This window comes from Scyliorhinus torazame, chromosome 6, assembly GCF_047496885.1.
Source record: "Scyliorhinus torazame isolate Kashiwa2021f chromosome 6, sScyTor2.1, whole genome shotgun sequence".
NCBI lineage: Eukaryota > Metazoa > Chordata > Chondrichthyes > Carcharhiniformes > Scyliorhinidae > Scyliorhinus > Scyliorhinus torazame.
In genome coordinates this window covers 223,598,586-223,612,565 of record NC_092712.1, presented here as the reverse complement: position 1 = coordinate 223,612,565, position 13,980 = coordinate 223,598,586, and the positions used below count along the sequence as shown (strand labels likewise).

The following is a 13,980-nucleotide window of genomic DNA, read 5'->3' as shown; positions in this document are numbered from 1 at the left end:
ACCTTATGTACGCTTCGAAACAAGCTAGCCAATGTTCAAAGTCCTTTTTGGCGTTGCTTGATTATGGATCCAGCTGCAGGCGATCTGGCTTGATGCGGATGTCCATCTCCTGGGGCAGCACGGTAGCATGGTGATTAGCACAATTGCTTCACAGCTCCGGGGTCCCAGGTTCGATTCCCAGCTTGGGTCACTGTCTGTGTGGAGTCTGCATGTTCTCCCCGTGTGTGCGTGGGTTTCCTCCGAGGGCTCCGGTTTCCTCCCACAGTCCAAAGATGTGCAGGTTAGGTGGATTGGCCATGCTAAATTGCCCTTAGTGTCCAAAATTGCCCTTAGTGTTGGGTGGGGTTACTGGGTTATGGGAATAGGGTGGAGGTGTGGACTTAGGTAGGGTGCTCTTTCAAAGAGCCGGTGGAGACTCGATGGGCCGAATGGCTTCCTTCTGCACTGTAAATTCTATGATCTATGATCCTGAAAACTTTAGTGTAATAAATTGATGCACGATCAATTGCACAAAGATGATAGTTGAATACAACTGAGGCTTTATTACACCAAGATGTGTGGTCTCCTACAGCAGCTGGCGAAATGGCTGCTATATGGGGAGCACACATATTTATACTCTGTCTACTGGGCGGAGCCAGAAGGCAGGGACTACCCCCGTACCTGTAGTACAGGGCCTTACCACACATCTCCTAATATATACAAGTGTCCCATGTGCATTTTTCACCATCCTATTAACCTGCCCTTCTGCCCTCAGAGATCTATGGACAAACACGCCAAAGCCCCTTTGTTCCTCAGAACTTCCCAGTGTCATGTCATTCATTGAATACTTCCTTGTCGCATTACTGCTTCCAGAGTAGTATCACCTTACACTTTTCAAGGTTAAATTCCATCTGCCACTTTTCTGCCCATTTGACCAATCCGTCTATATTTTCCTGTAACCCAAGACACTCAGCCACACTTAACCACCTGGCCAAGCTTTGTATCATCTGCAGACTTGCTGATCCTGCCCTCCACATAGTCATCTATGTGATTTATATAAATGCTAAACAATAGGTGACCCCGTAAAGATCACTGTGGTACACCACTGGACACTCGCTTCCAGTCACTAAAGCAGCTGTCTCTCATCACCCTGTCTCCTGAATCCAACTTATCAAGTTACCCTGTATCCATGTGCATTTGCCTTCTTTGTAAGTCTCCCATGTGGGACCTTGTCAAAGGCTTTGCTGAAATCCATGTAAACTACATCAACTGTACTCCCTCTATCAACATACCTGGTCACATGCTCAAAATATTCAATCACATTTTTAGGCATGATCTCCCTCTGACAAAGTCATGCTGACTATTCCTGATCAAACCTTGTCTCTCCAAGTGGAGATAGATTATCTCCTTCAGAAATTTCTCCAATAGTTTCCCTACCACTGACGTGAAACCAGTGGGTCTGTAGTTCCCTGGCTTATCCCTTCAACCTTTCTTAAATAGTGGGACCACAGTAGCTGTTCTCCAGTCCTCGGGCACCTCTGCCGTGGCCAGAGAGGAGTTACAAATTTGGGTCAGAGCCCCTGAAACCTCCTCCCTCGCTTCCCACATCATCCTGGGACACAATTCATCCGGACCTGGATATTTGTCCACTCTTAAGCCTGCCAACACCTCCAATACCTTGTCACTCCTTATGACAGTTTGCTCAAGAACCTCGCAGTCTCTCTCCCCAAGTAATCTGTCTACCTCCTCATTCTCTTGGGTGAAGACAGATATGAAATATTCTTTCAACACTCTACCAATGTCCTCTGGCTCCACCCACAGATTTCCCTGTTGGTCACTCATGGGCCCTACTCTTTCCCTGGTTATCCTCTTTCCATTGATATATTTATAGGATATCTTGGGATTTTCCCTACTTTTACCATCCAGACATCCCCTCTTTGCTATCCTTTTTTTAAAAAAATATATTTTATTCAGGGCATTTTCATGTAAACAAACAAAAGCGGAACAACCAAACAACATTAAAAACAACCAATACCTACTCCCCCCTCTCCCATAATACCACCCCCATCCCCCATCCTGCCTTCCCCATTTTAAACCTCTTACCACCCCCATTTCGAGCCCCCCCGCAACCTGCTGACCGCTCCCACCCTTTTTATCATTAGGATTTTTTTTTTTCCTAATTAAGGGGCAATTTAGCGTGGCCAATGACCCAATCTGTACATCTTTGGGTTGTGGGGGTGAAATGGGGAGAATGAGCAAACTCCACACAGACAGTGACCTGGGGTTGGGATTGAACCTGGGCTGACCCCTCAAACCTCCTTAAAGAAATCAATAAACGTCTTCCACCTCCGAATGAACCCATCTGCCGCACCCCTCCAGATGAACTTCACCGTTCCCAGCCTCAGGAATTCTGGCAGTTCACTCACCCACACCCCCGCTTCCGGCAGCTCCGAGTCCCGCCACCTGAGCAAGATCTGCCTCTGGACTATCAGGGAGGCAAAGGCCAAACCCTGGGCCTCTCTCACCCCCTGGACTCCTGGATCTTCTGACACCCCAAATATTGCCACCTCTGGACTCGGGGCCACCTCCACCTCCAGCACCTCGGACATTACATCCACAAACCCCTGCCAGAACCCCTTCACCCTTGGACACGCCGAGATCATGTGGACGTGATTCGCGGGCCTCCCCACACACTACCCACAGCTGTGCTCTATCCCCTCAAAGAACCTACTCATTGCCTAGCTATAACTTCCTTAGTGATCGATGCTAACACTTTCCCCACAACACACGTTAGCTAAATGACCTACAGTTTCCTGTTTTCTGCCTCCTTCCCTTCTTGTATAGAAGAGTTAGATTTATTACTTTCCAATCTGATGGAACCTTTCCAGAATCGGCAAATTTTTGAAAATTAGTACCAACTACCTCTTTTAAGACCCTAGGATGAAGTCCATCAGGACCTGAAGACTTGTCAGCCCACAGCTCCATCAGTTTGTTTGGTATTGCTTCCCTAATGATTGTAATTTCACCAAGTTCCTCTCCCCCTTCCATTTCCTGATTTATAGTTATACTGGAATGTTTTTTGTATTCTCTATAGTGAAAACAGAAGCAAAGTATTTGCTCATTTCATCTGCAGTTTTCTTATTATAGACTATTAACTCCTCATCCTCACTCTCTCAAGGTCAAACATTAATTTTACTTACTCTTTTCCTTTTTAACAATGTGTAGAAACTCTTGCTTACTATTTTTACTTTTTCAGCTAGCTTCCTCTCGTACTCTAATTTCTCTGCTGTTCTTTATATTCTGACTAATCATCTGATCTGCCACTCACCTATGCATGGTTATTTGCTTTTCCCTCAAGTCTGATGTTTACCTTAACCTCTTTAGTTAACCACGGATAGTGGATCCTCCCCTTAGAATTTTTCTTTATAGTAAGAATATACTACTTCTCAGTATTCTGAAATATTCCCCTGAAGGTCTTCAGCTGCTTCTCTATTGAGCTATCACCGAGTCTAATATCCCAGTTCACTTTAGCTAGCTCAGCTTTCATGCCCGCATCTTTGCCTTTATTTAAATATAAAATACCAGTCTTAGACCCATTCTTCTCCTTTTGAAACTGAATGTAAAAGTTGCTCATATTGGGTTTTTTTCTTAAATTTAGAGTGCCCAATTAATTTTTTCCAATTAAGGGGCAATTTAGCACGGCCAATCCACCTAATCTGCACATCTTTGGGTTGTGGGGCGAAACCCACGCAAACACAGGGAGAATGTGCAAACTCCACACGGGGCCACTCCCAGGGTCGGGAACTCATATTGTTTTTGCTGCTACCCAAGAGTGCCTTTACTCTGTGGATATTACTTAATCCTGTCACATTACACAATACCAAGTTGAATATAATCTGCTCTCTGGTTGTTACCCGAATGTGCTGATTTGAGAGACTATATTGAAAGCATTCTATGAATAGGTTCCTATTGCTAATCTGATATTTGCTCCTTGCACAGTTTGTGTTACTGCCATTAAGTGCATCTACACATAAATGTGCTGAACCTGTTCAGTATCGTAATGTAAACTCACTAACATAATGTTCAGGTGCTCCCGAAATGTCAATATATGCCATAGGTGTCAGTGAAGGGCAGCTGTCTGCTTATAGGACATTGAGCAATTTCCTAGTGTGGCAGGCAAAATTAAGGGTATAGGCGCAGGAAGTGTAGTAGATAATGAAGAGTTATGGCGCAGGCACAGGAGGTACAACATGTGGTAATAAAGGTTAGGATAGAGGCAGAGGAGACCTGACACCTCACCAAAAGGCATTTAGGGTAAAAGCACAGGAGACCCAGCAGGTACAAGGCAAGAATATAGGAGTGCAGTGATGCAATGGTTTAGATGGCAGTGGAGGCAAGGTGGAGTAAACGTGAGCCATGCACTTGTTTGTGGATCTGATATGAATGAAGCTGAGCCCTTGGTCGAATTGAAATCCAGAGTTGTAATCTGGGTGGGAGCACCACCACCTCCAAGATCACCTCCAAGTCGCGCAACTTCCTGACTTTATATCGCTGTTGCTTCATTATTGCTGAGTCAAAAATCTCAGAACTCCCTTCCTAATAGCACTATGGGTGCGCCTACACCACATGGACTCGAGAAGGTGATTCACCACCATGTCCACAAGGACAATTAGAAATGGGAAATTAATACTTTTCCTACCAGCAATTCCCACATCCCGTAAAAGAACAAAGAAAACATGGAAGTGTTGGGAAAATCAATATGCACCTGGGAAGTGACAGCATATTGACGAAGGGAACATTAGAAAATGTCTGGTAGGTATAGGAAACAGATGGGTCAAGGGTGATTTTTGAGGATTGCAATGATATTGGGAAAATGAGTAGCAATAGCAGCTCACAATGTTAGCAAGCATTGGAATAATAAATGGAATTCACGGAAATAATTTCAATCTTTATGAAGAAATATATTTTGGAATCGAAATATATAAGAACAGAAAATGTCAAACTGCCAAGGAAAGCTTGTAATGCTGCATTTACACTCTCCAGCCTGGAAAGATGCCCTAGGGCCTCCGTGGGACATAAGGCAGACATTTACTGTGGGGATTGAATTGTATCTGTATGAGCTGGTCGAATTCTCTCCTTCATCCTCAGCCCCTTGAACCTGAAACACAGAAAAAATATTTCTGACACAGATGGAAGCTGTTCAGCTCATTGTGTCTGAACCTGTTGATAAGAGTCATTCCAACTCTTGTCCTGTAGCCCTGTAGGTTACAGCTCTTCAACTGTATATCCAAGTGTTTTATAAATATGAGGGGTTCTGCTTCTACCACTCTTTCAAGCAGTGAGTGCCAGACCCCCACCAATCTCCAGTGAAAATATTACTCTTTCATTCCCCTCTTATTCTTCTACCAATTATTTAAATCTGTGTTCCCTGGTCATTGACCACTATTGATGGAAATAGGTCCTTTCTATCCACCCTATCTCTTTCTTCTGTCTTATGATATTGCATTTTGGCAGCCAATTAAGGGTGACCAACTGCCCCATTCTCTTTATGGGGACCATCCTGTAATTTTGCTCATTGTCTCTTGTACGTTATTGATTCATCCCAGGAATACATTAGGGGGAGACGGTGGTCTAGTTGTAATGTCACTGGACTGGTAATCCAGCAGATAGGGCTCTGGGGGCAGATATTCAAAATGCAACATGGCAACTGGTGGAATTTAATGCAGTTGATAATTGAAAGTTAGTCTCAGTAACGTTGACCATGACAGCTAGAATTTATTGTTTTTAAAAAAAAAAAAAGTTTGCTTCACTAGTGGCCTTTTGGGAAGGAAATCTGCTGCCCTAGAAGTGACTGGACAAGCATGCGCAGTGCCAACTTTATGACATGCAATGTGCAAGAGGGCTCATGCAAGAGGGCTCATGCATGGCCACTAATTCTGCAATTGGGCAGCGTTTGCTGAATAATCATGAGTGCATGAATACTACACTAATCAATTTAAGAAAACCTGTCATTCTCATAACATGGATCATTGACATTTGCTGGAAGTGACATATGTTCATAAGTAGAACCAGTCCTTTGCAAACAAAAGGAAGGTGTTCAAGGTTCGCTCCTTCTTTGGAATTATCCTCCAACTTGGCAAATCTGTTGTTCCCCGTTGTTTTCTCCATGGCAACTCCTTAGCCAATCAGTCGACTTGCCAAACAATTAGCACCATTTTCTCCTGTGGTATACATTGTTGTCATTGTTTGAAATTTGGCATTCGCATGTTTGTCCTGCTGAGTGCACGATGAAAAGCTTCAGTAGCTTGTTTCTCTTTTCAGCAATATAAAACGAAAACTTAAATGCTCAGAGGAGCTGCACTTTAAAATTAAGAAACCTGACCTGATTTCCTTCCTACACAAACAGAAACACAGCCCTGACCAACAGCTGTATAACAGCAGGGTTTGGGGACCGACCACCGATAATCAAGATCATATCAGTGATCGGTGGAAGCTGCCGGAACTGGAGATTGGAGACTGGCTGATCTTTGAAAATATTGGAGCATATAGCATCAGTATGTCATCTAATTTCAGTGGCTTTCAATGTGCTCCAATACACTATGTGATGTGCAATGTTACCTGGTAAGAAGAAAATAATTCAATTTCTACCCTGTTTCAGAGAGGTGACATAGAAGAACAATTTTGACTCTGTAGAATAATTTTATGAGTCCAGATGGCCAGGAGGGTGAATCATCCGCTGGCAGTGAAATGTCAGACGTGCCCAAAAACATTTAAAAAAATTTAAATAAAACAAATTAGCACTCCACAAAGGGCAGTAAAGTCAAATCATGATTCCTGATCAGGCAGTATACAAATTGTGCAAGTCAGCAAGGTGAAAGCATAAATAATGTTCACACTTAAGGAAATGCCAAAAACCCCAATGAAGCGACATTACCGCCTTGGGTTGTCTCCCCATCCTGCTGAGGAATGATACATACTCAAGCACACACCTCGGGCAGGATGCACCATTTGGGAGACGATTCTCCCGCTGGAAGTGAATCACTTTTAGTTTACGCTGGCGGGAGGAGCGGTGCCCAGAAGCGACTCCTTACTTATGCATGGCCAGAGCGTAAAGGATTCCATTCCGGATTCCGTCATTGGGTCGCCATTTTAAGCAGGCTGCCGGATAGCAAATCCCGGAGACTTGCCCCTGTCCACCCCACAATGCAAATCCTACCCCTCCCCGGCTGACAGGTGGGGGCATCCTCCCTCTCCACCCCCCTCCTCCCATCCCCCCAAATGGGAATTGCTGGGTCAACCCTCCCACAACATGCACACAAGAGGGTGACCCAAACCTCCCATATCAAGGACACCACCATCAGAGACACCAACCGCCCGCATATCAGCCACCCCGCCTGGAAGCTGAAGACAGTCCAGACAGAAACAGTGAAAAATCACTGCTTTTTCACCAACCTGCCGTTTATATTCAATTTTGTTATGACCCCCGGGCTAGTGCACGGTCAATTCCAGCCCCACTTGACCAGAGTCACAACACAATTAAAATCTTGAAACACAATCTTCGAAAAACACCCAGAGCCTTTGGCCCTTAGCTGCCCAATAACTACAGTCACCAGGTTTGTAAACATAAACACAATTAACTTTATTCATAACAATAACTTGAATTAAATAAGCAGCAAATGCAACAGGTTAACTAGTATCTTATTCCTAACTCCACTTAAACTTGCTCACTCACAATACATGCGCACACATAAGACAGAGAAACACAGAGAGGAGAAGGGGTGTAAAAATAAGGATGAAAGTAAAAAGATATTTAGATAGTTGTTTTTACCACCTTTCTTCTCTTCAAACTTTGCTTTCAGTTCAAGGTTTTCACGTCTCTGCAATTTCAGAAATACGGCAGCTTTTCTGGAGAGAACACAAGGGAGAGAGAAAGATGATTCTTTCCTTTGAGCATGCAGACTTTCCTTAGGTCTCAGGAAATCAGCCCACTCAGGCAGGATCCAATCACCACCTGTTACCAGGCAGAACTTCAAAAAATAAATTTGTTCATGGGATGTGGGAGTCGTCTGCTGGCCTCGCAGTTATTGTCCATCCCTAAGTTCTCTTGAAGGGACAGTTAAGAGTCAACCACATTGGCCTTTCGGCCAATTCATTGGCTACCAGCCAACCAAACAAACTGAGTCCCACCCCATCTCTAGGATGTCACAGAGTCTGAGTTCTGCTGTCCAAAGCTAGCAGAATGTTCTCTTTTGTAACTTTTGAATTCCTCATTCTCTCTGCTGCTTGACTTAAAGACACATATCCATTAATCACCCATGGATAAAAATGATAAAGACAAAAAATAAAGAGGAAATAAAGGAATTATCCGGAAGGACTCGCACACTTTCAAAGAGAAATGACTTTTAGTAGGCTATAAACTGATAGGGTAATGTCTTCCAGACAACTAGGTGTCTGGATTGTTTACTTTCATTTCCCTTCATGCCTGAATGCATCTCACATACCCTACTTTGAACCTGACCACAATGTTTATCAACATCTGGGAGTTAAGTACTTTAACTTACTCTTTTACTGAGCAGAACACACTTATGTGCTTTTGGTGTGATCAGGAGATGTCAACCATTGCCATGTGACTGATGGGGTGTCTCTGACGTGGGGAGGGGGCTCTGGTGAGGGGTTCTGATGGGGTGCTCGGGTTTTGGGTGGGCAGGACCTGTGTTGTAGGGGGACCCTCCAATGGACTTTGCAAGCACCTACGTTATACTTATCCCCTTGGCCCACTGTGAGGTCCGCAGCATCAGGGCAACGCTGGCAAATACTTGCACCAATCCACACCCGCGTTAATCCCGACTGAGGGGGCTGGAGCATCATGGAAAATCAGGTACCCAGTCCCAGAGCAGCATAGTAGCACAGTAGGGTAGCACAGTGGTTAGCACAGTTGCTTCACAGTTCCAGGTCCCAAGATCGATTCCCGGTTTGGGTCACTGTCTGTGCAGAGTCTCCCCGTGTCTGTGTGGGTTTCCTCTGGGTGCTCCGGTTTACTCCCACAGTCCAAAGATGTGCAGGTTAGGTGGATTGGCCATGCTAAATTGCCCATAGTGTCCAAACAAGGTTAAGTGGGGTTACTGGGTTATGGGGATAGGGTGGAGTGCTCTTTCCAGGGGCCGGTGCAGACTTGAAGGGCCGAATGGCCTCCTTCTGCACTGTAGACTCTATGAGTGTTAATTGGATACAACCCATTTGCATCCTCCCATCATGTGGGGCATGAAGCTTGATGCCGCTGGCAGCGGGGGACTGGAGGCGCCTATCCCATTTTTTGCCCGATGCATGAATCTCTGCCATATTGGGAAATCAGCTACCAGTGGCAGTGGAGAATCCCAGCCCTAAACTCGCCTCTCAGCTGAAACAAATTTACATTTAACTTTTTCCCCTCTGCTCCCTTTTCTGTTGCACCCTTCTCTCTCCACAATGCTCCTCCTCCTCTCCTGCTCTACCCCTTCACCTCCATCTATTCCCTTCTTACCCCATCATTTCCTTGCTTTCTCTCTCTACCCTTGCTGCCTTCCACCTTCCATCACTCCCTGTCCCATCTTTCCTTACCCCTGCCCTCCTTTGCTCATCCCTTTTCTTAATCCTTCACATTTCCTCCCCACCTCCTCTCTCCCTTCTTGACCTCCTCTTTCCTCCTTTTCACATCTCCTCTTTTCACTTCTCATCCTTCCAGTTTTGCCTCCCTACTTAATGTTTCCTCCTCCTTTACACATAAGTTTCTACTCTTCTCTTTGGCTCCCTTCTCCAAACTTTTACTCCCCATTCCCCTTAGCTCTTCTTCACGCTTCTCCCTTTCCCCCTGCTTTTCTCACCTTCCAGCCTCTCCCCTTCATGTCTCTACCTGTTCACATTGCCCTTTGCCATCACCCTATCCATTTCCCTTTTCGCTCTTCTCTCCTGTTTCAACACCCTTCTCTTTCCTATTTTCTCTTCATTTCCTTCTCTCCCTCTTCCCCCTATTTAACACTCTTCGTCTCCTGTTCTTTTCTTCTCTCCTCCTTGGACAAACTTCTTTTCCCACCTGAAATCTGGTCCTGTTCCCCCGCTAGATCTGGTCCTGTGTAATGAGACAGGATGGATTAATGATCTCATAGTTAGAGATCCTCTCGGAAGGAGCGATCACAGATGGTGGAATTTAAAATACAGATGGAGGGTGAGAAGGTAAAATCAAACACTAATGTTTTGTGCTTAAACAAAGGAGATTACAATGGGATAAGAGAAGAGCTAGCTAAGGTAGACTGGGAGAAAAGACTTTATGGTGAAACAGTTGAGGAACAGTGGAGAACCTTCCAAGTAATTTTTCACAGTGCTCAGCAAAGTTTTATACCAACAAATAGGAAGGACGGTAGAAAGAGGGAAAATCGCCCGTGGATATCTAAGGAAATAAGGGAGAGTATCAAATTGAAGGAAAAAGCATACAAAGTGGCAAAAGATTAGTGGGAGACTAGAGGACTGGGAAATCTTCAGGAGGCAACAGAAAGCTACTAAAAAATCTATAAAGAAGAGTAAGATAGATTATGAGAGTAAACTTGCTCAGAATGTAAAAACAGATAGTAAAAGTTTCTACAAATATATAAAACAAAAAAGAGTGCATAAGGTAAATATTAGTCCTTTAGAGGATGAGAAGGGAGATTTAATAATGGGAGATGAGGAAATGGCTGAGGAACTGAACAGGTTTTTTGGGTCGGTCTTCACAGTGGTAGACACAAATAACATGCCAGTGACTGATGGAAATGAGGCTATGACAGGTGAGGTCCATGAGATGATTGTTATCACTAAGGAGGTAGTGATAGGCAAGCTAATGGGGCTAAAGGTAGACAAGTCTCCTGGCCCTGATGGAATGCATCCCAGAGTGCTAAAAGAGATGGCTAGGGAAATTGCAAATGCACTAGTGATAAATTACCAAAATTCACTAGACTCTGGGCTGGTCCCGGCAGATTGGAAATTAGCAAACGTGACACCACTGTTTAAAAAAGGAGGTAGGCAGAAAGCGGATAATTATAGGCCAGTTAGCTTAACTTCGGTAGTAGGGAAGATGCTGGAATCTATCATCAAGGAAGAAATAGCGAGGCATCTGGATGGAAATTTTCCCATCGGGCAGATGCAGCATGGGTTCATAAAGGGCAGGTCGTGCCTAACTAATTTAGTGGAATTTTTTGAGGACATTACCAGTGCGGTAGATAATGGGGAGCCAATGGATGTGGTATATCTGGATTTCCAGAAAGCTTTTGACAAGGTGCCACACAAAAGGTTGCTGCTCTATATAAAGATGGCATTAAGGGTAAAGTAGTAGCATGGATAGAGGATTGGTTAATTAATAGAAAGCAAAGACGGGGGATTAATGGGTGATTCTCTGGTTGGCAATCAGTAGCTAGTGGTGTCCCTCAGGGATCAGTGTTGGGCCCACAATTGTCCACAATTTACATAGATGATTTGGAGTTTGGGACAAGTGCAATGTGTCCAAGTTTGCAGACGACACTAAGATGAGTGGTAAAGCAAAAAGTGCAGAGGATACTGGAAGTCTGCAGAGGGATTTGGATAGGCTAAGTGAATGGGCTAGGGTCTGGCAGATGGAATACAATGTTGACAAATGTGAGGTTATCCATTTCGGTAGGAATAACAGCAAAAGGGATTATTATTTAAATGATAAAATATTAAAACATGCTGCTGTGCAGAGAGATCTGGGTGTGCTAGTGCATGAGTCGCAAAAAGTTGGTTTACAGGTGCAACATGTGATTAAGAAGGCAAATGTCCTTCATTGCTAGAGGGATGGAGTTCAAGACTAGGGAGGTTCTGCTGCAATTGTATAAGGTGTTAGTGAGGCCTCACCTGGAGTATTGTGTTCAGTTTTGGTCTCCTTACTTGAGAAAGGACGTTCTGGCACTGGAGGGTGTGCAGAGGAGATTGACTAGGTTAATCCCAGAGCTGAAGGGGTTGGATTACGAGGAGAGGTTGAGTAGACTGGGACTGTACTCGTTGGAATTTAGAAGGATGCGGGGGGGGGGGGGGGTGGGATCTTATAGAATCATATAAAATTATGAAGGGAATAGACAGGATAGATGCGGGCAGGTTGTTTCCACTGGCGGGTGAAAGCAGAACTAGGGGGCATAGCCTCAAAATAAGGGGAAGTAGATTTAGGACTGAGTTTAGGAAGAACTTCTTCACCCACAGGGTTGTGAATCTATGGAATTCCTTGCCCAGTGAAGCAGTAGAGGCTCCTTCATTAAATGTTTTTAAGATAAAGATAGATAGTTTTTTTGAAGAATAAAGGGATTAAGGGTTATGGTGTTCGGGCTGGAAAGTGGAGCTGAGTCCACAAAAGATCAGCCAGGATCTCATTGAATGGTGGAGCAGACTCGAGGGGCCAGATGGCCTACTCCTGCTCCTAGTTCTGATGTTCTTGTGTATAATCAATTAATTTCTCACTCTGACTTTAAAAGTGCCCTTGGTTTTGACTCTTTGGGTGTGAATACCGTGAGAAACTAACTGGCACATTTATGAAAAGGCAAGGGGTCTCTGATAGATATAGCTGAACTCTTTGAGGAAATATTGGACTGTCTCGATAAAGGGAATGAATATATGTTGTGAGCCTGGATTTTCAAAAGGCTTTTGGTAAAATGCTGCCTGTGAAACGTACAAGCACTTTTCAGCCAAGGAATTACTTTTGAAGTGCAATTGCTGGAAATGCAGCAGCTGATTTCACATACAGCAAGTTCTCACCAACAGCAATGTGATAATGACCAGATAATCTATTTTAGTGATGTTGTTTGAGAAATACACAATGGCCAGGTTACCAGTGATAACTCCACTACTATTCTTTCAAATAGTGCCACAGGATCTTTAATGTCCACCTAAGAAGATCTAGCAGACTGGCTTGGCTCGGTGACCACAGAGATGACGATAACCTTGTTCAGGAAGCGTTTAGATCACAGATACTCTGCTAGAGACTCCATTCACCCTAGTTTCACTACAGGTGGGCCTCATTGATCCCTGTCAAAGTATCAGGGGACCGGTGAGACTCTTCTCAGGCTGAAGATAAAATCAGTTTCTTCGATCTTTAGTTCCTTTGGAAGCTCATGGTCATGGGTTTGGAGGCAATCAATCCACTCGGGGAACAATTATATTTTCTTTGATAACTTTCCTGAGTTGTATCAGATTCTTCCTGATTAGGAGAGTCCTCGCTACTATCTTATATTAAGACTGTAATCTATATTATTCTGGTTGTAATATTGCACACAATATCCCATTTGTTTGCTAACACATTTATCAATTGGTTTACTTTATATCTACCCCACTTAGGAAAACTTTCCAGAAGATAAAGGAAGAATGCCAAGCTGGAGGAGAAGGGCAGGAGAACACAGTGTGATAGCTGGGACTGTACCGAATGTCCTTTTCATCTGGTATCACCAGCAATAAATTGGTCAAACAATTCTGACTTCTAATAAACTCAGATTTTGTTGAAATAAAAATGGCAAGTACTGGAACAATTCATTTGTGAAGAGAGGATCAGAGGTGATGGGTGGGAGTTTCCACTCCCACCCGCCCGTGGACATAGGAACATACAAACATAGGAATTAGGAGCAGAAATAGACAATTCAGCCTTCTGAGCCTGCTCCACCATTCAATCAGATCATGGCTGATCTCTTCCTGGTCTCAAATCCACCTCCCTACCTGTTCCCATATCCCTTTAAACCGTTATTTAAAATTTTATTTTATTCCAAACGTATATGAAAAGTTACAACACATAAGCAATTTAGTAAACAAACTTCCCAGCACTCAACTATACAGTTTGTACAAATTTTCCCCCTTTTTCACCCTCCCCCTCCTGCACACCCTCACCCTCCTGCGACGAACAACTCCTCAAACACGTTCATGAACATCCCCCACCTTGCCTCAACCCTCCAGTGAACCCCTTAACTTGTATTTGATCTTTTCCTGCCGAAGAAAGTCATA

The 13,980-nt window shown here is 44.1% G+C and overlaps 1 protein-coding gene across 2 annotated transcripts in view; it reads left to right on the top strand.

Annotated features, from left to right (window-relative positions):
- The window catches only part of LOC140425314 (antizyme inhibitor 2-like), a 64,563-nt gene extending 51,067 nt beyond the window's left edge, over nucleotides 1-13,496 (top strand). Inside the window, exons 10-11 of one of the 2 annotated variants that reach the window (XM_072509469.1) lie at nucleotides 6,386-6,533; nucleotides 13,327-13,496. In XM_072509469.1, coding sequence (XP_072365570.1) covers nucleotides 6,386-6,533; nucleotides 13,327-13,346 — 168 coding nt within the window. In that variant the 3' untranslated portion in view covers nucleotides 13,347-13,496. Of the gene's footprint in view, nucleotides 1-6,385; nucleotides 6,601-13,326 lie in introns of both variants that reach the window. The other variant, XM_072509468.1, reaches the window with a different exon arrangement.
- The last annotated feature ends 484 nt before the right edge of the window (nucleotides 13,497-13,980 follow it).